This window comes from Hippichthys cyanospilos, chromosome 4 (genome assembly GCF_059441005.1).
Source record: "Hippichthys cyanospilos isolate Australia breed blue-spotted pipefish chromosome 4, RoL_Hcya_1.0, whole genome shotgun sequence".
NCBI lineage: Eukaryota > Metazoa > Chordata > Actinopteri > Syngnathiformes > Syngnathidae > Hippichthys > Hippichthys cyanospilos.
Genome location: NC_142372.1, coordinates 2,054,211 through 2,081,036, shown reverse-complemented (window position 1 = coordinate 2,081,036; position 26,826 = coordinate 2,054,211). Strand labels below are relative to the sequence as shown.

At 39.5% G+C, this 26,826-nt stretch overlaps 3 protein-coding genes across 4 annotated transcripts; 2 read left to right on the top strand and 1 right to left on the bottom strand.

Moving 5' to 3' along the window:
- Positions 1-68: 68 nt before the first annotated feature.
- LOC148424246 (F-box/LRR-repeat protein 3-like) lies at positions 69-7,934 on the top strand. The gene is made up of 6 exons (XM_088413898.1): positions 69-366; positions 1,835-2,030; positions 2,612-2,776; positions 2,859-2,981; positions 3,487-3,658; positions 4,751-7,934. The coding sequence occupies exons 2-6, from the start codon at positions 1,836-1,838 to the stop codon at positions 5,389-5,391; spliced, it is 1,296 nt and encodes a 431-aa protein (XP_088270024.1). The 5' UTR covers positions 69-366; position 1,835; the 3' UTR covers positions 5,392-7,934.
- Positions 7,935-8,445: 511 nt separating this feature from the next.
- On the top strand, positions 8,446-16,725 carry lims1 (LIM and senescent cell antigen-like domains 1). Of its 2 annotated transcripts, none has more exons than XM_088413701.1 (10): positions 8,446-8,642; positions 9,710-9,866; positions 9,991-10,057; positions 10,485-10,605; positions 11,097-11,246; positions 12,127-12,277; positions 12,767-12,859; positions 12,946-12,994; positions 14,242-14,317; positions 16,038-16,725. In XM_088413701.1, exons 1-10 carry the CDS (start codon positions 8,614-8,616, stop codon positions 16,150-16,152), a joined length of 1,008 nt encoding a protein of 335 aa, XP_088269827.1. In that variant the 5' UTR covers positions 8,446-8,613; the 3' UTR covers positions 16,153-16,725. The 2 variants fall into 2 exon arrangements, with proteins under 2 accessions (XP_088269827.1, XP_088269826.1); XM_088413700.1 differs by lacking the exon at positions 16,038-16,725 and adding an exon at positions 14,421-16,028.
- Positions 16,726-16,757: 32 nt separating this feature from the next.
- nkpd1 (NTPase, KAP family P-loop domain containing 1) lies at positions 16,758-24,660 on the bottom strand. The gene is made up of 6 exons (XM_088413699.1): positions 24,533-24,660; positions 23,981-24,045; positions 23,793-23,909; positions 21,149-21,477; positions 18,727-20,184; positions 16,758-18,046 (listed from the first exon to the last, which is right to left on the bottom strand). Exons 2-6 carry the CDS (start codon positions 23,997-23,999, stop codon positions 17,771-17,773), a joined length of 2,199 nt encoding a protein of 732 aa, XP_088269825.1. The 5' UTR covers positions 24,000-24,045; positions 24,533-24,660; the 3' UTR covers positions 16,758-17,770.
- Positions 24,661-26,826: the final 2,166 nt, after the last annotated feature.

The window sequence follows — 26,826 nt, the reverse complement described above, 5'->3', positions numbered from 1 at the left end:
AATAGTCTGAGCTCGGTGAATTAGCGCCCTCGTTTGACCGTTCACTGTCAACGCAAGGCAGCCGATCCGCTCCTCGCCTGCTGCAACACAAACGCCATCTTTAGCCGACTGACTAACTACCGAAGCAGCCTTGTGCTACGAATCTGGGTCACGCGTTTGGAGACGAAACCGCGCGTGGAAATCTCCGTTCTCCGCATCCTCACTGTTCTTTACGAATCTCTCGATCAATCGCGTCGCTTTATGATCCAATGTGTTTGAGCGGTCGGGCAGCCCGAACGCAGTTTTGTTGTGTCGGACCTGGTTGAAGCTGACGTCTCGTTTTTTGTTTTGTTTTTCATAACAAACAGCTGCCAGAAGCGAAATAAGGTAAGAGGAAGATATTTTGAGGTAAATTTTGAGAAACTGCGTTTGACTCGTCGATTTCTAACTGTGTATGTCCATTTTCTAGTACGTGCTAGCTAATGGCTTTGCTAAGCTACATGACACGCGAGTTAGCGAACCGAGCTCTTATGTAGTTCGTCTTGTAAGCAATTTATTTGAGCGCGGTTTTAACCAGGGCCGAGCATAACACGGGAGTCAAAACTAACTACAGTGTTTGTTTGCTAATCTCGGAAAACAGTTTCGATGAGTTTAACGTCGAGTTTACGAATTGGTCATGAGACTATTTGTGTTTGTTTTGGCGAAAAAAGGGGCGTGTCCACCCGTGGAACGTGATGGTTGATCGGTATCAGATGAACTGAGGAGTTGCAAATACTGAAGTTAGTTCACCCTTCTGAAATGATTATTCCAGAATATAACTGAGGAAATCCATTAGCGTTGAATAATTAATAACACAACGATATTCTCCTGAAACTCAGCCTGTCATTAGTGTCAATTGATTAGTTTTTGTTCTGTATCAGGGGTATCAAACTCATTTAAACTCAGAGGCCACATGCTGAAAAATCGATTCTCAAGCAGGCCAGACTGGTAAAGTATTGGTATGTAACTCAAAAACTATTAGTGTCATAGATGTAGAATATTGCTAAGTGCGCTGACCTGGTCCCAATTCCCAGCGAATAGCAGTGGTCAACTGTAAATATGTAAATAAAGTAGAGTAACTTCCCCCATTTATCCTAATATATACATTATCTTTTAATTATATGAATTGAATGCACATTTCTATGCTCTTTTTGCGATTATGTCTTAAAATACACATACTGTATTGAAAAGAGCACGAGATGAATTTTAAATATACTAAATAAATACATTAATATAACAGAAAAATGAAAAACAATGCCCCAATCAAAAAATGCAACTGTTGAACTTCTTTTCAAGGAGCACAATGAAATGCAAAGAAAATTAAACAAAATTATTCTGCTGTAATGTTTCATTTTAAACTCTGGGTGGCACCCGTTAAATTACACACATGACAATAAAGTTAAAAATAACAAAAAGTCATGATGTCACTTCAAATACTGAAGCGCTGAGCTGTAAATAAAGTAAATAGAAAAAGAAAAATAATACAACATGGACCAAAGGCGAATGGCTGATAATGTCCCAGACAGCGACCCCCGCCCATTGTGAATCAGGGCAATTGAAATATTTTTTTTCCTGCAGTCGCACGAAAAAGCTGTATGCTAATACTCACACGAACGTTAGTGTAGTACACAAACTGATCACTTCCGCTTGTAACTTGCACTGCTCCTCTGAGCATTGCAAGTAAACGTTTGAATTTAAACTAAATGTCATTAAACCTTGTGGATACCATCAGTCCTCTGCAAAAAATTGTACTCTAAGTCTATTTACATAACTACAATATTACCACTGCCGCCTTCTACCTGTATATAATCTGCAGGATGAAACGAGGTCTCCAAGGAACTAAACAGGAGGATGGCGGCGGCAGCAGTAGCGGGTCCCTCAAGCGGTCTCGTAAACAGAGGAGAGATGGGGACCTTGATGAAGAAGTGGTCCACTGGGAATGCCTGCCACAGGAGGTCCTTCTTCATATTTTCCAGTACCTGCCTCTGCTGGATCGAGCGTATGCTTCTCAGGTACACACTTGACATGAAGAAGTGGTTTGCCTCTTTTGCTCAATAATTTTAGACCCGTTGGACCAAGAAATAGAATTGACCTGGTTGTCACTACTTGGCGTCCAGTCTAAGGCCGCAATTTGTTTATAAATAACATATAAATACATGGTGCAGCATAAATTAAGCATTGACATGTTAAATATGACTCCCATTTAACTACTACTAAGACAAACACAAATGACAAGAATTAACGGCCTTACAACTTAATTAATTACACCAGACAATGCATTCTGTGAACCAAAAAGGAAAGATGTTTTCTTTTTCCCATTAGCAAGATATATACTGTTGACCCCTGCTATTTGCGAGTAATAGGTACCAGGCCACCTCGTGAATCGTAAAAAAATAATAAATGTCACCGACGGAAATGCATTGGGAGTAGACACCATTTTATTTATTTTGATTTTTTTGAAATCAAAGTCTCAATAGTTTGGTAATCAGCGTTTTTTTTTTTTTCCCAAATATGGACATTGGCCTCAAAAAGTCCGTATTGGTTGGGCCCTACAAATAACATCAGATCCTGGTCATTTTTTGAATAAATGCAGGTGTGCCGGGGATGGAATCACGCTTTTCACATGCCTGAGCTGTGGCGATGCTTTGAATTTGAGTTGAATCAGCCAGCGAGCTCCTACCTGAAGGCCACGCATCCTGACCTCATTAAACAAATCATCAAAAGACACGCCAACCACTTGCAGTATGTCAGCTTCAAGGTATGAAGCAAGTGTCCGTGATGATAAGCTGAGGATGTGCGGTCTCAGCTGATCTTGGAACCTTTGTCTTCGTCTGCACCAGGTGGACAGCAGCAGAGAGTCAGCAGAAGCGGCGTGCGACATCCTCTCTCAGCTTGTTAACTGTTCCCTCAAGACACTGGGCCTCATCTCCACTGCTCGGCCCAGCTTCATGGAGCTGCCTAAGGTCGGTTGACAATCATCAAAGACAAAATTGCACCACGCTTGAATTGTTCCTCCTGTTGTGGTCCTGGGAAATGTTCTACGTTAGAAAATGATTAGTCGCTGGAATGCCTACGTTTTGATCTGCATCACATGTTTGATTTTTTTTCTGACAAGAGAAGCAGGGATGTCCGGATCACATTGTTTTGCACCCGAGTCACCTAATTGTCAGAATACGCCGATAGCAAGTCCCGATAACTTCTCAGTGGTATTAAGGACAGAAAAAAGGTCTTTTTGTCTAACAAAGCTAGGCTATGTTTAAAACAGTAGTTTGTTTACTTACCGCTTTTCAAAATATGAACGATTTGCATGCTATTCAAATTAAACTATATTTTAAAATAAACTAAATAATTTTACCAAGTTTAGCATGGGAAAAAATGACATCTATATAATTTTACAAGCACAAATGTAAAAGAGATTTTCACAGGTATAAACTAATATATTTTTCTTTGATTCCATCCATTCAACAGTCCCACTTCATCTCAGCATTGACGGTGGTTTTCGTCAACTCCAAATCGTTGTCCTCCCTGAAGATTGATGACACGCCCGTGGACGACCCCTCCCTCAAAGTCCTCGTGGCCAATAACAGTGACACGTTGAAACTTCTGAAAATGAGCAGTTGTCCTCACGTGTCACCTGCAGGTATGGACAACGAGCGTAAAATAGGGAGTGAGGCCTCGTGATAAATGATCATGACCTTTTGATTGATCAGCAGTTGTCGCCGTCGGTGTGCAAAGTTGGTGCGGCAATCCATCTTAGCAAAATCAATTTCGCCCGGCTCGGTGTCTGAACTTTTAACACATCAGATGAAGTCTTCAGAGGAATACAAATGCAAGGCTCGAAAGAAGCGATTTCGCGTCGCTCTTTGCTAGGTAAATTTTGGCCTCATGTAAACACACGGACTCGCTAAACTGAGAAGCAAGCACCCGCCGACCGTCCCGAATGGGTTTTGAAAGACACCGTTTGGGTTCAAGAGTGCCAGGTTTCGTTAGACTGAATCGGCGAACCTTACGGAACAATTGCCATGGATCGGGCTGCTGCTCTCAGCAAACGAGGAAGAGTAGCGGTAATCGTCAAGCGCTGGAACAACATAAACTACCGATGTGCTACAATCTCAAAATAACCACACCAAATAATACATGGACGTCCATGCAATAGCCTTACCAGGTTTTTATTTTGATGTCTCCGGTAGCTGCTGACATGAGGATGAGACATATGGAACATTCAAATGCAGTCGTACATTTCAAATTAATACAAAATAAAAGGTCATCAATAAGTGTAAGGAGAAGATAAAGACTTGTTAATAATGTCACAGTATTGTTGTTAATAGTGTCACATTGCATTGTTATTAATCTCACATCAGTGTTTAGTAAAATCAGTTGCCTCAAATCCCTGGGAGAAAACCCAGAGAAAAAAAAAATGCTCAATCATAATTAGAAAATTGTTCCTCAAGTCAGTGATTCACAAAACTGCTCTCCAAGAGAAATACAAATAAAAATTTGAGCTTTGCAGCTGCATTAACTCATTCACAATCAGCCTAGTAAAAAATCGTCTTTTACGTCCATAGTAGTCAATGGCAATGAATGTGTTTTTTTGAGGTCTTCAGGAGTACGCGTAAACAGGCCGATGGGACTAGAAATCGATATATTTTTTGATGCGATGCAACATTCTTTTAATAGATTTCTAAGTATGCCGTGCAACTACGTCGTTTTAATAGTCCCTTCCTCCTTCCAGGCATCCTGTGCGTGGCCGATCAGTGCCACGGCCTGCGAGAATTGGCTCTCAACTACCATTTACTGAGCGACGAACTCCTCATCGCGCTGTCCTCCGAGAAGCACGTCCACCTGGAGCACCTGCGCATCGACGTGGTGAGCGAGAATCCGGGTCAGCAGTTCCACACGATCAAGAAGAGCAGTTGGGACGCCATGGTGCGCCACTCCCCCAAATTCAATCTGGTCATGTACTTCTTCCTCTACGAGGACGAGTTCGGCCCCTTTTTCCGAGACGAGCTCCCCGTCACGCATCTGTATTTCGGCCGCTCGGTCAGCAAAGACGTGCTGGGCCGCGTGGGGCTCACCTGCCCTCGCCTGGTGGAGTTGGTGGTGTGCGCCAACGGGCTGCGGCCGCTGGACGAGGAGCTGATCCGCATAGCTCAACGCTGCACGCAGCTGTCGGCCATCGGCCTGGGAGAGTGCGAAGTGTCTTGCAGCGCCTTCGTGGAGTTTGTCAAGATGTGCGGCGACAGACTGACCCAGTTATCCATCATGGAAGAGGTGCTGGTTCCCGATCACCGCTACGGGCTGGACGACATCCACTGGGAGGTGTCCAAGCATCTGGGCCGCGTCTGGTTCCCAGACATGATGCCGACCTGGTGAAGCCGCGTAAGAGAGATTGGTTTGTTAATAACGAGTTGTTGAGAATGTACTATACTATGATAATATAATACGTTTGATGACATGGAAAATTATTCATCTATTTAGATTTGCGTCTGATCGCGTGGGTTCCGAAAGTACCTACCGCGCTGCTGCCGATGTGGAGTCAACTTTTGATTGGCAGACTTGTTCAAAGTTATTTGCAAGCGGACCGCGTTTGAACGTACTTGCAAATACGTTTGGGCATAAAGTACTTGTAGGCTAACGTTTTCTTCACTGGAAAACTAGGCTATGTTCGAACGTATCTGCAAATACGTTTAAACGTATTTGCAAGTATGTTCAAATGTTTTTTACGTGTGTTCAAACAGATTACCCTTGAATGTAAACATTTGAGGTCTTTGCCGTATTGATTTGGGAAAAAAAAGTCAATGCCTCCAAGTCTTAAAAAAATTGTCACACTGATGACATCTAGTGGTCAGCTAGAGTCACAGCAGCTACAATCCTCAAAATAATTCACTTAATTTGAATTTATGCTTCAATATAACACCAATATATTCAGTAATACATTTATGTCTGATTAACTTGTCCGGCTACTGACGAGTAAACAGCTTGTCGGTGATTATACACATTTTACAGTGATTTTTCTATCGTGATTTCTTTTGAGCTAATTGGAAATGAAAATGCTAAAACATAGCATACCGAACATATTCACAAATATGTTTAAAGCTAGTACACTCGAACATATTTGAGAATTTGTTCAATATTCGCAAGCACTATGAAAAGTAGTTAACGGTTAAATTGCAGACATTAAAAAGGAAAAAAAAAGATCATACCAAAAAGTATGAGATTTAAGTGAACATTATTACCAGTTTTTATGTTTTTATTTGGTATTTTTCTCCATAAAGCTACAGGATTTGCGTATGCAAGAATAAATACCCTATGGCATTATGGGAAAAAGTCTTTAGCATTTAGCCCGCGAGTAAGTTCGAACGAGTTTGCCTGTCAAAAATGTTTACTCCTTGTTGGCGTCCCCACGCCGCCGTACAAAAGAAATATGTAAAGTTGTTTGAAAGTCTGCCACGCTGTTCTTTGTATATATTTTATATGTATATTTATATATCTTGAAATTTCTCGTTTTTGTTTCGACAAGACGTCAAGCACTTTGTTCTCCGAGCAACTTACATGTTTGTCAGGCGTATTGTTCCTGCAGATTTTAGAGATGACATTTTCCATGGGAATCAACAGAAATATCTAGAAATGAAGGCGACGCTGTGGCACTTGTATCATGTTTGTCGTGTATTTATTGAGTAATAAATCAGAACCCTCTGGTGTAATGGAGAACCCTTCAAATTGCAAACTGCTATGCTTTTGATTTCAGCTGTATACTGACAGTTAACATTTTTCATTATCTACAATATATAGAAGAGCATTGTAAAAAATGTGTATAATCCTTTTCCACAGGACATCAAGATTTGTAGTGAGAAATCTTTATAAGCTAATTTATTTGTTGATGAGGTTAAGATTTATGGGTATGTTGTAGGTGAACCGGGGCTAACTTGATTGGTTAAAAATGTGACGACACGGATAGAATAATATGATTGGCGTACGTAATGTACAGTGATCACATTTATGCATGTTTTTTTTTCAGTACTAATTTTGGTTGTACACGCACACACACAGACACACACAATTCCAATGATTGTTTGCATTTAAATATTTAAAAATGGCTAAATATGCAGTAAATGGCAGTTTTCATGATCTGTTTCAAACTGGATAAATCTGTTGTAATGAATCTCGAATATTTGAACTGAAGGTTACTCGGAACATGTTTGATAAACGTGATTGATTACTTTGAGCTCCGATGTACAGTAACAGTCCTCGATATATACATTGTTTTGTATGATATATTTGAGACAACACTCACAGTTTATAAAGGGCCTCTGACAATACTGTAAATAATTCCATCATCTCCTCAGGTTGAAATTGAACTGACCTTTATCCATTTTGTACAACTCAAAATTGATGGTAGTTGGGATGTTTTTGTTTTTTTTGTTTTTTTGGGGGTCACAGTTGATCATGAAATTCAAGAATGGAAATCATCCTAAATCAGGAGTGTGAACTGCATACAGAAAAAAAGAAAGATGAAAGAGCCACTTTTCTTTTTTGCTTTCAACTTATTAAACGTGGCAATAAAAAACAAGCAATGTAGTTAATAAACAATCTGCCACGTTAAGACTTTCTGTTAAAGATAGTCAGGAAACTGTATTTTTAGTACATGTTGGGGACCGCCAAAATGTGAATGGCGAGGCACAAATGCCCCCACGGGCCATGGTTTGGACTCCTCTTTCCGAAATGCTCAATTAACATCTCGGCTGATGAAACGATCTTAGATGTTTTCAAGTTATATCGTTTTCCTTGGCAATCAAGTGGGAATGTAACTGGATCATGTCTAAAAATACGCATAATAGCACATCTCTTTGGTTGTGGACTCATTGAAGGACATCAATTGCCCATGGACTGTTCAATAAAGGAAACCTTTTAAATCACTGTGTTGAAATCTTCCATCTGTTATCTGTCACCGCTTTGCCTGTTCGTGGTTGACAATCATTCGTATTTTGCTAGCAAATGTTCCCCACTTGGCAGTTTTATCTTTTTGTGATAAAATATGTTTTCTGCACCAACACAACAGTAACACGCCTGTTTGCGTTTTTACTTGTGGAGAGTGAACCCTGGTGGCAAGTAGAATCGCAGGTCAAACCCAAAATCAATTCTTCGATAGTGTCTCCTGTCTTCCTTTGTTTACTGGGAGATTGTCCGCTAGTAGCAAATTGTACATGTCGCCTCCAACTGCAGTCTGTAGCCAGGGATCAATTCTTAATATAATAATAATTTACTCCATAATTTACTCACGATGTAAACTAACAAAAAGTGTATTAGTAACATGTTTTATATCCGTATTTTGCTGCAATAACACACACTACTAAATTCTCATGCGTATATTCGGCCGAACAATTGTCCTAGTTGTGTCATACGTCTCGGTGTGTTGTGACAGGGGCGGTGGTTGATCGAGCGGGCAAGTCTCTTCATGTAGCGTGACGAGGACAGGCAAAACTTCGTCTCATCCCAGGACAAAAAAAAAAAAAAAAAACTAGCTCAGGGAGAAGCAGACGATCCAACGGGGCAGTTAACGAAATACGATTTTATATTCCTGAATGTCGAGGGGTGATGCTGGGGGTGGCCGGAATGACGGGAAGGTTAGTGTTAACATTCGTTGCTATACATCGCTAGCATTCACTGTTGCTAATTGAGAGCTAGCGCTAGACACACTAATAACCGCCGAGCTAAATAGAACTTCATTTTAACAAGACTTAAGCGTCTATTAACGCTCGGGTATTCAGTTCTTATATTTATCATGTACTGACTGACCACAAAGAGAAAAGCACAGTAAAGACACTTTTAATCTCTCAGAGCAAATGTTAGCAAGTTAGCATGCTAACGAGTTCGCCCCCTTTGCAACTTTGCATTGCGGCTAAATGAATACGTAGCGACGAGAATGCAACATGTAAAAAGTTATAAATATTGTTATTTTTCAGACAAAGTCTGTGTGTTTGTCCTTTGATGGCTACGAACTTAAGCCACATCCCAAATGCAAGGTTTTATAATGATTGTATAGATTTTAGTAAAACGTACTAACAACAATTAGAAAGTGGTTCTATAATCCTAGAAAATTTTACCTCGCAGGAAATTCTTCTAGGATTCTCTGTTTGCAAAGATAAATTGACGTAAGACGTGACGTTTTTTAACTAGTTCTTTTTACTAATAGTTTTTTTGTTTACTCACACTAATGACTCACTAGTGTTAATTTGTTTTTATACTGTAGAGATTTATGTTAAGAAGACAGACTTGAAAATTTGTGTTCAAAACATTGGTGAATAAAGATCATTTTTCTTTAGGCCTTTATATTGAGTCTCAAGTTTGTAAACAACTAGAAAGATAAAAAGTAGCCTGGGAGCTCTTCTAATTTGTTTGAGTGAAATCTGTAATTATATATTGTTATGTTAAATATGTTACTATTTAAATGATGTGGATGTTATGATTAGCTAGAATGTTTGATTCATTTGCTCTACATATTTTTGTTACGTTAATACTGTTTCTGTTCTTTAGGATGTGGCTCAAGTTCTATTTTTGAATTGACATACTTTCTTTCAACATTGATTTTTAACAGTTCTTTTGTCAGTATAACAGTGAACAGTGTCCATCTTCTTTGCCAAATTGCAGGATGAATTTTTATTATGAAATTAAAAATGTACTCCTCTGACAGCATCGCCAATGCACTGGCCAGTGCGGCCTGTGAACGATGTAAAAGTGGCTTTGCTCCCACTGAGAAGATTGTCAACAGCAATGGGGAGTTGTACCATGAACACTGCTTTGTGTGCGCCCAGTGTTTCCAGCAGTTTCCGGAGGGGCTCTTCTATGAGGTAAGTAGTATTCATTTCATGCCGTGTAGTTCTTTGCAAGCACGGCTCGCGGTAATAACATCTGTCCCTCAAGTCTTTTGTGTTTTGAATGTGCTTTCTCCAATGGATCTTTTTGTTTTTTTAGTTTGAAGGCAGGAAATACTGCGAACATGACTTTCAGATGCTCTTTGCGCCATGCTGTCGCCAATGCGGTGAGTGATACGACGTCCTACCTTAATGACGAATACTTTTCAATAGGCGTGGGATTCGATTCAGATTTTTGGGTCTACTATTCGATTCAGATTCGGGTTTCATTTCAAAATGTTTTGACTCAATGAATGATTCCTGCTTCAATCTATAGATGTACAAATGCTGTAATTCCCCAAATATAAAACACTAATTGAAGGCCAAAACATATAGGTGCGTCCTATACACGGTAACCTCAAGATTATATTTTTTTTTTTTCCCGACTCCATTCAAGGAAGATTGATCTGTCAGCCACATACGCCGAGTTTTGACGCACAGATGTGCACCGTTGAAAGATGAATGTGCCAAAACTTGAAACATTTTTCTACCTCCATGCCTTATATATCATTTGATAGAGACTTACATGAATTTTTCACTTGTGACCTCTTTCAGGTGAGTTCATCATCGGTCGTGTTATCAAGGCCATGAACAACAGTTGGCACCCTGACTGCTTCTGCTGTGACATCTGCCAGGCTGTGCTGGCTGACGTGGGCTTTGTCAAAAATGCTGGCAGGTTTGTTTATCATCATAACTATATAGCTGGGGCTGGGCAAAAAATTAAGTTACTTTGATAAATTAGTCTTTTTAAAATCAGAAGAATGGAAAATTGAAAAGCTAAATCCTGAATGCTGGTTATAACAAAATATATACACTATCCCTTTAAGCTTGTTATGCATAAACTATGAATGTTGAATTTATTTTTAACTGATCTTAAATCAGTTTTCTTTTTTGTTTTCAGAATATTTTCTTACAAATTTTTTTTCATCAATCATACCTTTGAAGTTGATGTTTGTTGGGGGTTATTTCTTACATTAAATCGATAAAAAGAAAATCATATTTTTTTTATTGGGCCATATCTTCTGGCCTTACTCTATGCCAAGCGGCTTCATAAGAATCGTAAAACTCAATGCTCAGACTTCAGAAATGCAGCATGTCATGAAAAAGCCATTTTTTTCCTACCAAGCGTTCTACCTTGACAAACCCCAAATGTTCTTTATTTTCCAGGCACCTGTGTCGCCCATGCCATAATCGAGAAAAGGCCCGTGGCCTAGGCAAGTACATCTGCCAGAAATGCCACGCCATCATCGAGGAGCATCCGCTGATCTTTAAGAACGATCCTTACCACCCAGACCACTTCAACTGCAGCAATTGTGGGTCAGTACTACGCAAGCGTCTCCATGTTTAAGTTTCATTGCTAGGCATGGGCCGATAATCGTGTTGACGATTTACCTTGGTGTTAAAAAGTCAAGGTTTCAATATCCGCTAATACTCCCGATAATCGATAATCAGCACTTTTCCATTTTTGCTTAATCTAGCAAAACACAACAGAATAATATTAAATATGCTGAATCTGGATGATGTTGTCCCCTTATAGGAGATAATTGTATTAAGCTTTACCGATTGAAATCAAGTTCTGCTGAGAATACCCTCTGTGCCCTTTTTGGATCTTACAAGATGGCTCTCAAAACGCAACTTCAATAGGCAATTGTTAATGCTCATTTTTGATTAAAATACAAATTCATCATATTCAAACAAGCTTATTTTTTAAGGGTTACAGGTCATAACATTTGAATTTATTTTAAAAATACATCACATCATTATTTTAGAGGATTTTTTTCCCAAGTCTAATGTGCCTCGCATTCAACATTCATGGAAGCGCAGTGCACTTCAGTGATATGGTATCACTTGTGCTTGCAGAGTTGACTCACCAAGCTGCCTCAAAACAATATTTAGATGGCAATCACCGTTTTTTTATTATTATTATTCTTGGCATGCACAAAGAATTAGAAGTAAGTCTTAAAGGGACGATGTGTAAGCTTTAGAACGTTTTTCATTATAAACAGCAGGAGGTGCTGCATTCACCATTGTTTGCAATTATAACAGTTATATACGTTTTTGAAATGTCTAATCATTGAATGTATTACTCTTTTATTGAAAATATAATTGCGTTTCATCACTCTTCAAAAAACATGTCTGCTTGTCTCCACAGTTCGTATATGTATAGCTAGTCTGCACTTTACGTCACTGTCTGCAGGAAGGAGCTGACTGCTGAAGCCAGGGAACTGAAAGGCGAACTTTTCTGTTTGCCCTGCCACGACAAGATGGGCGTGCCCATCTGCGGCGCGTGCAGGAGACCCATCGAGGGGCGTGTCGTCAACGCCATGGGCAAGCAGTGGCACGTTGAGGTGTGGAAGGCTACGCTGACTTAGTCGCTAAACTTGTGCTACTTGTTGGAATTGAATGCACCTCTATAAGTTTTTGGATGATACTCACAAGGTGCAAAATCGAATCGACAACTAATCGATGACCAAATGAATGATTATTTGTAGTAATCTGGGATTTTTGAGCCCTACCGTTGAGCTTTTTTTTTTTTTTATCCGAATCCTTTGGTCATGATGATCATTTTGTTGAATCAAAAAAAGACAATAGCAAACGTCTGCTTTTACGCTGGAAAAAAATGATCAACGATTTGGGCGATTTTTCGGATGTTACAGAGCAAACCAGCAACAAAATCTTAAAATATTTTTTGGTGTGGATCGAAAAACACTTTTAACAGAAAACCCAAACTATACTTGCATCTTTTCTTGTTCGCTGACACCAGTTGTTTTCCAAAGTTGCATTATTTTGAGCTGTGACTTTTTTCTTTTTGAGCCAAGATGTTTTTGTGCTTGCAGCATTTTGTTTGCGCCAAGTGTGAGAAGCCGTTCCTCGGACATCGCCATTATGAGAGGAAAGGCCTGGCTTACTGCGAGACGCATTATAACCAGGTATGAACTCGCGTGTTCCTTCAAAAAGTAGGATGACGTATTTGGCCTCTGTTGCAATATCTAACTTTGATTTTATTATTTTGAAGCTGTTTGGTGACGTGTGTTACCACTGCAACCGTGTGATTGAGGGCGATGGTGAGTATTGATTTAAAACCCTTTAAAAAGTGGAAAAAAACCCCTCCAAATGTTACTGATCAACCTTTTTCAGTGATGTAGCCCCTGTGAAATATTTTTCATCCGAGTACCCCTAAGCCAGTGCAAAGCATTTTGCAATTTTAAAAAAACAGAACAAAACAACAACAAAAACTCCAAAAGATATATGTTTAATATCATCTTAATTTTTTCTGCATTCTCTTCTGGAAAGTTGCGTCGAAAATGACAATGTGCATCTGAATAAAACCGAGCAGAATAAAGGCACACAACCTTTTGTAAAGGAGTCACTATAATACTATACCATCTAGCAATAAGATGTTTCATGTTCCAGTTTATTAGCTCTTCATTTGTAAAGAAAACGTTACTGTTCCTCTCACCACATTAAAAGACTAAATACAATATCTTGATACCTGAAAAAACACTATTTGAAATCTCACATAACCCCTGAAGTGCATTCACATCCCACGAGGGGTACTTGTACTTGTATTTGAGAAGCGCTGCATGAGAACAGGAGTTCTCTAATGTGGATATCGTACTTTCCATGCTATAAGGCATACCTAAAAACCTTGAATTTTCTCAAAGGTTTCATCGTGCGGAAAATACAGTGTGTTGAAGCCACTCCGGATTGTATGAATGATTTTAATATATATATTTTAAATAAATGCAAAAATCCCTTTAAAATTTAATACATTACGTAATTATTTAAGGTTTAATACTGTAACTTCATAAAAACAATTAAATATTCAAGTTTTTTGTCAATTTCTCTACCCTAAAAATCCAGTCTCCCCTAGATCAGAATGGTTTGACCCAAAATGTCATATCCCACCTCGAAGCTGAATTTTATTAATCATCAAGTTACTAATTTGCTTTTCAGATCTTTACTCCGATTCCAAAGGACAACACTTTGTGAGTCATTTTTATGTCCGCAATAAAGTTCTTTTGTTTAATATATTCGTTTCTAAATGGATCGCCAAAGTATAATAATTCAGACAATGTTTGTACAGCGCTCTGTTTTAAGTCTTTCTATTTATTTTTTTTCCCCACCCCAAATCATAAAATGTTTGGAGAGTGCTTGTCTTAAAAAATATTTCACAAGGGGAACATCGCTGAATAAAAGGTTGAGTCCTGCTGTACTGGAATGCACGAGTTAGTGTCAACAGCCAGGGCGCAGTCTTACATACAAGGTTGAATAAAAAGTGTCAAGTGACCACATTTGTTCTCTCCGTCAGTGGTGTCTGCTCTGAACAAGGCCTGGTGTGTCAGCTGTTTCTCCTGTTCCACCTGCAACACCAAGCTCACCCTCAAGTAAGCGATTGCACTTGCCTAGCAGCCTACTAACATCTTATACCGTTGTCCTCTCACTCGTCCTCTCTCACATGCTTCGTGATCGCCGCCTTTCGCATCACAGAGATAAGTTTGTAGAAATTGACCTGAAGCCCGTGTGCAAGCGTTGCTATGAGTGTATGCCTGAGGAGTTGAAACGCCGCCTGGCCCGCCGCGAGCGCAAGAAAAAGCCTGCTGCTTCAAACTAGGTTTTAAGTCTTTACAAGTTGCCATCTATTGTGTCGTTTGGCGCGCTTGGGATTTTTCTCTTTGGCATGAATATGCATGACCGCATGCGCATCTTTTCTCTCTTCTCTTCTATTGATGTTAACATCAGTTTCCATCATTTCCCACCATCCACAGTACAGCGAATTCCCACTGTTTTGGAGTAGAGATCCTGTCGTGAATAGAGGCAATCCGAAAATGTCATTCTTCCTCAAAAGGGGCTTGTAATTGCGTTTACATGCCACAGGATGGCAGCAAAGCACCTAAATGGCGCGTGATAGCTCATCAATACAGTGCTGCTTTTATGCGCCCGATCATAAACTCATGTTACGTAAACATCTGCATTCTGTTGTTAAATTATTCAGCATGAAAAAGGCAACTTCACATGAGACTCATTAACGCTATAAGATAGCATAGCGGCCTAAAAAGCAAAAACAAACTTTGTTTCACGTTTGTGCATGAAGCACATTCAAGGACAGTTAACAAAACAGGACATCTCGAACATGGTTGAAAAACACAATTAATTAATGAATTAAATGTGATCAACACTAATATTATTCCACTAGATGATGCCACAGGATTTTTTTTTTTCTGGCAGATTATGATTTTAAATCACATTTTATTTTTCAAATATAAACTCTGTGCACAAGACAAAAAAAACAACAATTATCTGCACTGATTTTACATCAGTTTTAATGCAAACTCAACGTTCATAGCTTGTGCTTAGATCTCACAATTAATTTGTTAGTAAATATTGTCATGTCTTGTAAACCACCCAACGTGTTCAAAACCTCAATTTCACAGTTAGTAACTTTTCAAAATGCAGATTTAAAAATTAACGCATCAAATGAATTCAAGCGCAGTAACAGCAAATCGGTGAATTTAATGCTGGTACGCTGTATTTGGGGCGCATTCATTGACCTAGCAATATACACGTTTTAATTTCTTTATTAATGCCAATAAGAAAGTTTTCCAAAGGATATTTTCAGAATTTGCTTGATTGGGCATATTTTCACCAATAAAAAAATTTGCAAATTTGGGCAGCCTCCTGCATAATCTTAGCCCGCTGTGCTTGGGAATATGGGAACTATATATTGTGTATAACTATCCAGCAATGACAAAGTCAGGAAATAATGTTGGCCATAAGTATGACTGCTCTATATGCAGTGCCTTGACTGATGAAGCATTTTAGAACCTCTTAAAAGTGGGTGGCGAGGCAGAGGAAGTGAGTCGGCCAGGCAAGATCAAGCCTCCCCTAGCTGCACTATTTTACAACAGCGTTGTCATGCAAATTGAGACCTGACAGCATCAATAAATAAAGCGTATATGAGGCAGATAATGGGGAAATGTGGACGCTGTTGTAAGGGAGCCTGGATTTGATGTTAATGAGCAAAGCTTTACCTGTAGTGAGGTCAAACCGGGACGCCAATTTGAGAAATCCCAGAGTCTTAACATGCTGCTCCTTCCTATTTTGCAGGAACAAGTTTGTTGAGTTTGACATGAAGCCTGTTTGTAAAAAGTGCTATGAGAAGTTTCCTCTCGAGCTGAAGAAAAGGCTGAAGAAGCTGGCTGAGGCCTTAGGACGCAAATGAAGTTGGTCCAACACACACAAAAAAAACATTCATTGTAGTTAACATTTCAAAAAATATATACATATGTATAAAAAACAAACAAACTTATATACATTTTTGCCAAGTGACCTTACCTGCTATCTCCTCAGTATAAGTGGCATCCAAATCTAATGGCCATTGAACATGTTTAATCATGTTAAACCTAAACTTTTTTTTTTTTTTTTTTTTTTTTACTTCAACCGTAATGAGTGTGTGTCCTAATTTTTAATATCTAACTTTAAATACTTTGCCTTGGATTCTCAACTGGACAGACAGCCAAATTTCAATCAATAGTACTTGTTTGTTTGACTAAAAAAATGTAAACAAAGACTTCTTATACAACATGGATCTTAAACTGGACTGACAGACAAATTTCAATCATAGTACTTGTTTGAGTACAAAACAGTAAACAAAAGTTTTACTAAGGTACTATCCAGTCTTGTGTCACTAACATGTAATAACATGTCATATAAACTACAAAAGAAATGCTTATTGGTGGAATGTTCATGTAAACTCGGGGCAATGAGAAATAATTCATTAAATGACAAAAATGGATACTTGTTTTTCCATGCTTTATTTGTTTGATGCATACCATTACAAATGCAAGTTGTTTTTCCCTCATGAAAACAATCAGCAGAAGTCATGTGTATCTCGAGTAGAATCGAGTCCCCGCTTCATCCCCGCTAGCACTAGCTAGCAGCACTTAAGTGCTCCATATAGGCTGGCGTGACAGACAAATAATTCTGCTCACTTTGATGCTAACAGTGTTCCTACTGATCACAAAAAAATCATTATGGCTCAAATGCAGTTTTATGATAATGATAAAAGTTTATATATATAAATATATATATATCTTTTTTTTTTTGGGGGGGGGGATATCTGATATCTGAATACCAAAAATACTCGATAGTCGTAAAATATGGAAATTAAAATGTTTTAATCCGATCAATCGGTTACAAAGAATAACCATTATTCTCTGCCTTACTTTTATGTAAATTCTTCAGTTTAACAGTTCCAGGAAATCGTTCAAATAGATGTAGATGAATTGAGTTCAGGCTGTAATCTGAGTCCGCTTAAATCTTGGAATATTCATGATTCAACAAAGTGAATGTGCTGTTAGAGCACCAAATTCTTTGGAAATGAGAAATGCGACGACAAAACCCTACTTCCGTTAGCATCATTTATTCTGTGCATTTGCCTATTTTGTCAAAGTGAATCTCTATAAATCCTGCTTGTTTAGAAATACACTACTTTTGCATTTTACCGCGACACACACTATGCATTTGCTTTTTCGTCATCAGTCAGTGCACATTTGAGCTATTCAGTCCTTAAGATACCCACTAGTACCCTCAGAGTTAATATCAAATGATAAACTACACACATTTCAGATGTTTTGCCTCAGCGATGGAACCCTGGCAAACCAAAACCTTGCTATACATTTGTTCAGCTCACCCATATGGAAATCAAACATCAAAGATGCCTTTTGCTCTCACGTTTAACGTTCTTTGTTATAATATTGTAATCCAAATAAGGTACTAAAACTAAGGTACTTCTCAATAAAACCTTGAATTTCACAATGTTCATCATCGGCGCTGGATTCCTAGCTAGCAGCCAAGTGGGGATTTGATGAGGAATGATGAGACCCATGTAGATGGAGTCTAGACGGGTCCCTTTGAGCTTTGTACGCATTTTTGTGTTGTGCTTGAAGATGCAGTGGAAAACCCAGGAAGCGAAGTCGGAAAGTAGTCCATTCTCCAAAGGTCATATCCAGGAGTTTTTTAATATCATCTGGGTCACCAAATACCAGGGCTGAGCCTGTGATGTGATTGCTTTGTACAATTTCAGCATACTTTATGGGATAGTCCATTTTTTCCAGCTGGAGAAATAAAAGAAGCACATAAAGCATTAGAGAGGGAAAAAAGTTCATATGTGTCCTTCCACATATTAAAGACATGCATGTTAGGTTTATTCTATACTAGATTATGGTTGAAAAACTCAACATATTGTGTTAACACCATGAAATCAACGAACTGCTACAGGGATGTTTTTCTCTTGTCTTTATAAAAAAGGTCAGACCATATATATATATATATATATATATATATGTATATATATATATATATATATATATATATATATATATATATATATATATATATATATATATATATATAAAATGAATTTTGAATATGGGATCGAGATCGAAGATTAAGACTGCATTCTAGCAAAAAGAAATCACACACACCAAAAACCCCCCAAAACAAATCCAGTACAATAAAACAGATCCCAACTATAAGCAGCTAACATTGTTAATTAAGGCTTTGTAGCACCCACATTCTGCATTTCTCCTGGTCTAGATTTTCTGGTTTTGATCAAAAAACCCAAGTTCAGCCTGTCTGAGACCAAGACAAGATAAAACATGCCTCCGATTCCGAGACGAGGCTAAGACCCTTAAAGTGGTCTCAAAGACCAGTCTCGAGATTGAGACCAATCTGGAAAACACCAACACTTAACTAACCCTAACCCTTAGGGGGTTGCCCCTTGAAAAATCCTTACCTCTTTACAAATATCCTTCGAATCCATGTTGATTATAGTCGTGATTGGCAAAGGAGCGAAGGTCCTCATCCAACCGGAATCTTTCAACCTGGATGTTCCTCTGATCACGGCCAGCTCGCTCTTGATGGAGGGATTTAGGTTCACCGTGACTTCTTTGAATACCTTCAGATCCTTAATCCTGAAATCGAAGTCTACCTTGAGAAATCTCTCAAACATCTCAGGATCTCCATCTTGGTCAAGCAGGTCTTCAATCTGAGAACGCATCACATAAAGCTCCGCTCTGGACTCGGCGAAGACCTTCCACAAGCTCTTGGAATGGTCAGCTTCAGCCTCTTTGTCGTGATCGATATAGTCCCTCTGTTCGGCATCTTCCACACACTGGAGGATCCAGCTGAGGCGGCAGGGCCACCGATCAGCCAGGAGCACCCACGCGGCTAGGAGGTCAGGTCGAGGGACTTGGGTCTTTGAGGCCTTCACGACGATCACAGTCACTCGGATCGAGTTGATCACCCTCCTCATAGACACCGAGTCGTCCGAGAGGTACTCGTTTAATTTCCTTTCGTAGCTGTCGAGAGCCCTCTTAACCCAATTTTCCACTTCCGCCTCGGTGATTTCTTCTCCAACGGTTTTATCTACGAGAGGAATAGCCTCGTTTGTCTGGAATACGACCACCGAAGATATATCGGACAAAGGGTTTCTTTCCGAGCCCTCGGTTTGCTGTTTATCTCCGCTCGCGTTTCCGTCCTCGCCGTCTTTCGAACCGTCGGCCAAGCTGTGAAATAGATTGAGCTTGGAATCGTCACAAAGCGGCGGGACGGCGAAGGCCAAAGTAACGATTCGCTGCAACAGCGCGTAAGCCCGATCCTCTTTACAAAAGCAGCCATCTGCAAAGTTGACCTTCTGCACGATAATGTCTGGGTCCGCGGCCAGAATTGAAATAAATGGACTGTCCTCGTCTGACAGCAGAATGTTGATAGCATCTAAAACGGCAACAATTTTTTGGGGGGTGCAGCGGTCCAAATTTGTAATCCTTAGGACCACTCTGATCCTTCTCCTCTCAAACACCTCCATGAAGTCCACAAAGCGAGACAGGAGCCACATCTCTTTCCTGACTTCGTCCATGAAGCCCAGCTTGCTGCTGACCCGTTCGTTGTCCATGCCTCGCTTGATATTCACTTCCTGGTTGAAAATGAGGTTCTTGACCATCCGGAAGACAAACCTTAGCGCGTTGGCGGCCGGGACGCCGAAGGAAGCGATGACCAGGCCTTCCAGCACGCTAACGTGGCTCGTCGTTCCATTAACTTTCTCGGGCGCTTTCCCCGCATGTTTTGTAAGTTCAAATGTCAAAAGGAATACTAGGATGATTAATGGTACCAATAGAGTGAGAAGGATGAGAAACCACAGAGGGCAGCAACAAATCCTCTTGGCCCTCCAGTCATGGGGACCGGCCACCACTATCTGAGAAGAGCAATAAAACAAATAGAGCGAGTGATTAATGGGCGCTATGCATCGGTGGCGGTTGGTCAATAGGCGGCGCTCGGGTGCCATCCCGCCGCTGAAAGTAGTCACCGCATTACTTTCCTTAAAGGGCCCATATCATGACATTTTAAACTTTCCAGCGTTAAATATATGCATATAAAATCACCAAATCTTACCTTTAGCTCATTGTGGCGATTTGATTTCTTATGAAAAATGAGCTTTCTCTGTACCGTCATTTCTAATCAGGAAGTGAAACGTCTCGTTGACTGAAGCGGCACCTTTTGCCGTGTGGCTGCCGCGCCCCCTTCATGACTAAAGACACAACGAAACAACAAAAAAGCTAACGTTGTAGTGATCAATAATAGGAGTCTGAGGCGGGGTGAATGAAGGAGCCAAAAAACGGCTTTTTACTGGCACTGAAATGAACTGCGGTGCCAACAAATCTCTACATCTGTCAATCAAGCACTCACGGGAAACAGATGTGTATATTACCATAATTCTCGGAATATAAGACATACTTTTTTCTCAAAAATGAAGGCCGAAACTATGGCTGCGTCCTGTAAATGCTAACCTTAAGATTATAATTTTTTTTCGACACCACGCGAGATTGATCCGTCAGCGGCATAAGGCAAGTTTTGACGTACAGATGTGCATTTTTATATCAGCTGTATTCTTACTTACAATAATCACCGTAACTGTACCAGCTAGAGGGTCACTTAGTTAGTAGCCAGTGCCAGTTGCAGCTAACAGATGTTAGCTAATGTTGTCGCTGCATTATTTTCAATAGAAGAAGTGAGCAGACTGAACCAACTTTCGAGTTATTAGAAGGAGAGTTTAAAATACCAGGATATAGGTCCTTCAAAGATAAATTTAAAAAAAATCATAAAATGTGTATAATAAAACATACACACACGCATAAAAGACAGGAAGTCAAATCACAAACCTTCTTTTTGACTTCATCCCGGACATCATATTGAGCCACCCGATATAACACGAGCTGTAATTTCCCAAATTGGATTTGCATCGCTTGAAAGAGTCGTATGGCAAGACCGGCCCACAGCAGGTCGCTTCCAGCAAAGTGCCAGGCACTGAAATTTACATAAATAAAACGGACGTTGTAATGGTCCACATTCTCCTTGGTCCAAATGGGCTTGTAGAATAGCAGCCGCCAAATTAGCGCTAATAAGCCCGAAAGTGAAGGTCTGACTGGGCGAGGCCGGGATTTTCCTTTGTATTCCTTCTCGATCCTCAAAGCCTCCCGCGACATGAACGCTGAAAGTGAAAAAAAACGCTGGTAAAAATCTGTAGGAGGAGGACACGGCGATTAGAATTACACAAACGCAGATGTTGGTAGACTTGGTGAAAACAATCAACGATTCTAAAGTAGGAAAGGTAAGATGGAAAAAAACGGAATACAATGATTTGCAAATCCTTTTTATCCCGTGTACAGTTGAATAGACTACAAAGACAAGATATTACATTTCATGTTATGACTCAAAAACGTTCCGGAAAAGTTTACCGCCGCGTTACATCACCTTTCCTTTTGTGTGGGAATGATAACGATACTTGTTGGAGCTTTGCTTTCATGGAGATGATGTCAAATGATCTCTAGTACTCACACTCTCTCTCTATGCGGCCATGCGGTTGTAACACGCCATCGTTTTGTCGGGATAATCAGGGACGTCCCTGAAAAATACTTACGTTGCATGGCAGCAAATCTCGCTCCAAAACATCTACTTTTTCTGTTACCTTTTCTAGTGTAAATGGTGCCTTCGCAGATGCTGACCTTTGAACTTTGTTGGACTGAAACGAGTCCTTGAGTTATTTAAGTAAAAAAAAGAATAAATGACTGCCCCAGATACCTGCTTATTAGTGTACACGTCAGAAAAAAATGTCAAGCAAATCATAGCAACAGTTGTTTATGCGTGACCGTAAAACACGCCGGACATGCTGTGAGAAGGCCAACTTCAAAATAAATAACACACGGATGGAAATGCCTTGTTTCTTATTTTAAATGAATATTTATATACATACATTGTTTTGACAATATTTATTTAGTTCATCTTGTTATATACAAAACATGTATTTTATGAACAATTAAAAAAAAAAATCAAATAAATTGTCCATTTCATGCAATTTAAGTAAAAATGTCCTTGGAATACACAGTGGACCAAAAGGAACATTAATTTAGCTTTATATACTGTACTTATGTATATTTACAGTTGATTGCCGCCATTTGCTCGAAAGTGAGACCAGACCGTTGCGCCGAGCAAAAATCTACATGGAATCGACACTTATTGTTTTGAAGTTATGTACTATGATTTTACCAGTGCCAAAAGTTGAAACGTGTTTTTCTCCAAACTCGGGATCTCAACTTGGCTTCGTTCAATCGCTGTAACTTCATCAATTTTTGCGCTGAGGGAAAGCTGGCAAATTTGGATGCATTATTAAAAGATCATTAGGCAAACCGCTCATGCGACGTGAGGACACTTAATAAATCCTCTTTGTCGTTAATAGAGAATATCTGTGTATCCATCCATACGTTCATCAATCTATTTGTTGAGCCCTTTGTTACGCGCTGAGGTCAAAATGATGGAGATCTAGGGGAAAAGTTATTTGTTGCTTATTTTCACTCGGTTCTGCTGTTAATTGCCATTTCTGCGGGGATTGTGAAAAACGATCCTTTTCATGTTACCTCGCAAAAAGGCTGAGAGGAAAAAAGGAACAAAAAGCACAACTTGCCAGGAGAAACTTGCCTGAACATTGTGGAGGAAAAAGTTGAAATAGGTTTAAACAACATCGCGTTCATCCTTTTAACTTGATACTTCCCTACAAGTTTTTTTTTTTTTTTTTTTAACAAACCATCTCCGTCATAAATCATAGCATGATGTAACACGGCTACGTTATTAAAAGTTCAATTGAAATTTTTCATCTGGAAAAAATGGAGCTCCTTTCTCGGTGAACTGAGGGCAAACATTGTGTTTAATGATTATCCGCCACAACAAAGCTTGTGATTGTGTGTGCCCGTGTGAAAATGGCCCCGTAGCAAACACAGCAGGAACTTCCTGGTGCAGGTTGGAAATGATAAGATAAGAAGCTACAACAGCATGCCACCATAGAAATTTGCACGGCTAATTTGCAGTGAGTTTAGTTAGACCAATAATAATAATAATAATATCATAACTAACTACAGTAGTTTTGCCGCTACGCTAATTTTCTAGCTAGCAGACTGTCATGAGTGAGTCCGTTATGGCAAACGTATGATCGAATAGATTTTTCAGAATTTTCCTGGTTCGATGTGACGGTATCTTCCGTCAATATCTTGTCATTTTCAAGTAGTTTAAAATATCTCCATAGATTCAAAATCGGGAATATTCTAAGATAACTAAAAAAATTTCTGGACATCCTTATTGTGCAAATGTGCAAATATTGCTGCACGTTTAATTAAAATTTCACAATCTTCAAAAATGTCAAAATGGGGACTCGCGCTTTTTTTTTCTTTATTCGATTAAAATGACAAATGATCTCAGTTAGAAATTCCTTTTGATTTTTTTTTTCCAAAACGGGAAGCGTCAGCGAGTACATACCTTCCATTTTTCCAAGGATCCTTTTAATTCGACTCTCACATGACGAGTAGAGTCCGACAGTTGCGGGTGATGAAATTTTGGTCAAGGTCTTTGAAAGGGCATATGCAAAAATGTCATCTAGAAACGGATTTAGAAAACAATGGAAAATTTGTTTCGCGTTTCCCTTTGTATGAAAGTTGGTTTCTTACCTTTAGCAAGGGAAGCCATGATTACCGGGAGGTGGGTTGCGCAATTTTAAAAAGTTTCATTGGACCTACAAAATAGAAGCAGAAACAGTTTCACCCCCCAAAAAAAGATCAAGGTGTGTGTTTGTGTGTGTGTGCATCTTTGTTTGCAAAACGTGAACCAATTGCATGTGTCTTCTGATGATGACAACATGAGGAAATATTGAAGCTCATTTGTCAATCCAGAGAGCCTTTCTTACTTTTGCGTCATCATATTATTGAAGACATCATTTACGCTTGTGAATTTTATCGGAAAAACGCTACGTTTTTAGCATCTAGCCCACGAGTACGCATGAATGAGTTTGCTGTTCGAATCCGAAACAAATCCTTCGCTTCCTTTCAGTTGAGAAGATTTATTTAAGTGATTTTACTTGAATAACCCGCTCGCTTTGCCATTGCTTCTCGCTCAGCAAAACATGAGGGAATAAAATACGCATGTGATTCACACCATGACGTTTCCACGCTGCATTTCAGAAAGTTTCTGTGCAGACATGCCCAAATCTCAAACGGCCTTACCTTTTGGAAAGTTGGAAAGTTCTTCCACTCGTGTCTGAAAAGAATTCGGTGGCGAATACCGGTATGCGGCTGTGAACATTGCTCAAGCTGGACTTGGGCGCGCTCTAACAACGCTGATATGACATCGTGAAAGGGGGAAGAAAAACAAACTCCCGATCAGGAAGTAGTATCTGCCACTTTCTCGGGTGTGACGTCACAGAGCAATTGGAATAAGAGCTGAACTTTCTCTTCCGCTGCGGCCAGTCGCATGTCTTTTTGAAGACTTGAAATGAAAGCGTTCCTGGGGAAGCATAGAGCAAACGTTTGGGACTTGCATTTGAACAGTTTGAACATATTTGCAAGAATGGAATTTTCATCGCAATCAATTAAGCTGATCCTTGGTGACATTTAGACATTTGGAAGCCGCCTATCATGCTTGTCTAATCAAGCACTATGTCATCTTACCACCAGGGGGCAATGTTTCCCACATGTTTGCGTGACCAAAGCTTCTGCTTTTCTCACCTCAGAATATTATTTACCAGTGTAAAATGGCGTTGAGTTTCTCACCCATTTTCCTAATATACACAGTACTAGCTGTCAATTGAGACCCAAAATTGGATTCGTTTCAGTTTGAAATGACCGAAAATGACATCTCGACTGCTATTTGGTTCAAATTTGCTGATTGTCATCATCACGATCATTACAATCAACCAAATTTGATGACACGTCTGAACAAACAGTAAATTCTTTGACGGTACTTGCAAATACAATGGAACGAGTTTTCCAGTCCAAAATATTTCAGCGCCACGCTTCCGTAGTTCCGTACTACAAAAGAAGAGCGGCAACACCTCGATTCCTTCCCCGGTTTGTGGAACCAAGCGCCCAAACCTTTAGAAGTCTTTTTTTTTTTTCCCCAAATGAGTGATTTTCTGTAGGAAGCGAAGGCCTGCATGATTCATGCTGTGGATGTTTTCAACCAAACCCCCCAGGTTGAGAAAAGCTGGCCTGAACCGACATGCCTAAGTGTTTGTAATCAGCCTTTTTAGCCTACAGCTTGATTTGTCATGACATAACTGGTTAGTCAAGCTTTTAAAAACAAGCAGGATGCACAATTTCCCTCGGCGCTTTACACTTTTTTTTCCCCCCAATAGCTTTCTTATACCATCTGCCGTCACATAATACTTTACAACCAAACTTCTGCGCGTGCACTTGGCTAATGCTAAATATTTGATAACATTGAAGACGTATTGCGTGTACTGCGAAGAATATTTGCATTGGATCTGCTATTGCGCACACACTTTGCAAACTATATACATTGCACTTATTTTCTAATTTTACGAATGCTTTAAAAGGCGTAATAATTAATTAATTCATTGTATTAACACCCGCAAAAAAATGAAAAATGGTAAGGTCTGTTTTTGTAGTCTGGGATGCAATGATGACAACTTTTAGACATAGCCATTAACTGTTCTCTACCGCCACCTACTGTCTTGAAATGAAAACGTCAACAAGGGATTTTCTGTTTGCTGACATAGTTTGAATGGCGCTCAACAGAATAATGCAAAAATCGCAGGAAAGTCAATGTCATATATCCTATTAAAATGCATCTGAAAAATTGTAATCATAATGGTTTTATATGGTCCAAAATTTGGAGAATGATTATTTTTTGTGCACAAAATCTTGCACATCCAAATGCAATCACATAGAAATGAGAGCATTTTGAAATTTGACATGTTTTAGTCATCGGTTGCAAATTTCAGCTCCCTAGTGTTTTTTTCCCATTGTGTCTTTTATAATTAAAAAAAAAAAATCAAGGGAATTTCCATAATTAGTAACAAAATGCCACAAATGTTAAAAAACAAAACATGTTTATACACAAACACACACACACACACACACTGCACTTATCTTGTTCTCTCCCTCTGCTAGCGAGACCTTGGGTGTCATGTACCAACATGTTCATTTTCAAGTCCATTTTTAGTGTAGCGGCTAAAAAGAAGCTTAATTAGTGTAATGTCTGATTAATATTTAAAGTACCTGGCTTTAGGGTGACTAATCGTGCCCCAACTACCAGTGCTGATTGCTGGAGTACTTTAATTAACTTGATTATCATACATAGTGAAGTTGTGTGTGTGTGCGCTTGCCACCGTTGACGAGAACCACTTACAACTTGCATTGAAGGATAGAGAGGTCAAAATAAATACAAGATACGCTCACTGCCACAACATTAGGCACGCTTACATACAATCGGAGATAAATGGCAGAAAATTCACCCTGACAAAGTCACATCGGACCGCACGTTTCCAAATCGGATA

Bases quoted from the DNA above. Each gene is read 5' to 3' on its own strand.
- LOC148424246 (XM_088413898.1), top strand. From the start codon at position 1,836: ATGAAACGAGGTCTCCAAGGAACTAAACAGGAGGATGGCGGCGGCAGC. The intron at 2,982-3,486 runs GTCGGTTGACAA...TCCATTCAACAG, and splicing joins GCTTCATGGAGCTGCCTAAG to TCCCACTTCATCTCAGCATT. The intron at 3,659-4,750 runs GTATGGACAACG...TCCTCCTTCCAG, and splicing joins TCCTCACGTGTCACCTGCAG to GCATCCTGTGCGTGGCCGAT.
- lims1 (XM_088413700.1), top strand. From the start codon at position 8,614: ATGCTGGGGGTGGCCGGAATGACGGGAAG. The intron at 10,058-10,484 runs GTGAGTGATACG...GACCTCTTTCAG, and splicing joins GCCATGCTGTCGCCAATGCG to GTGAGTTCATCATCGGTCGT. The intron at 12,278-12,766 runs GTGTGGAAGGCT...TTGTGCTTGCAG, and splicing joins GCAAGCAGTGGCACGTTGAG to CATTTTGTTTGCGCCAAGTG.
- nkpd1 (XM_088413699.1), bottom strand. The intron at 21,478-23,792 runs GTATGTACTCGC...TTTCACTTTCAG, and splicing joins GATCCTTGGAAAAATGGAAG to CGTTCATGTCGCGGGAGGCT. The intron at 20,185-21,148 runs GTTTGTGATTTG...TGCTCTTCTCAG, and splicing joins GGGATGAAGTCAAAAAGAAG to ATAGTGGTGGCCGGTCCCCA.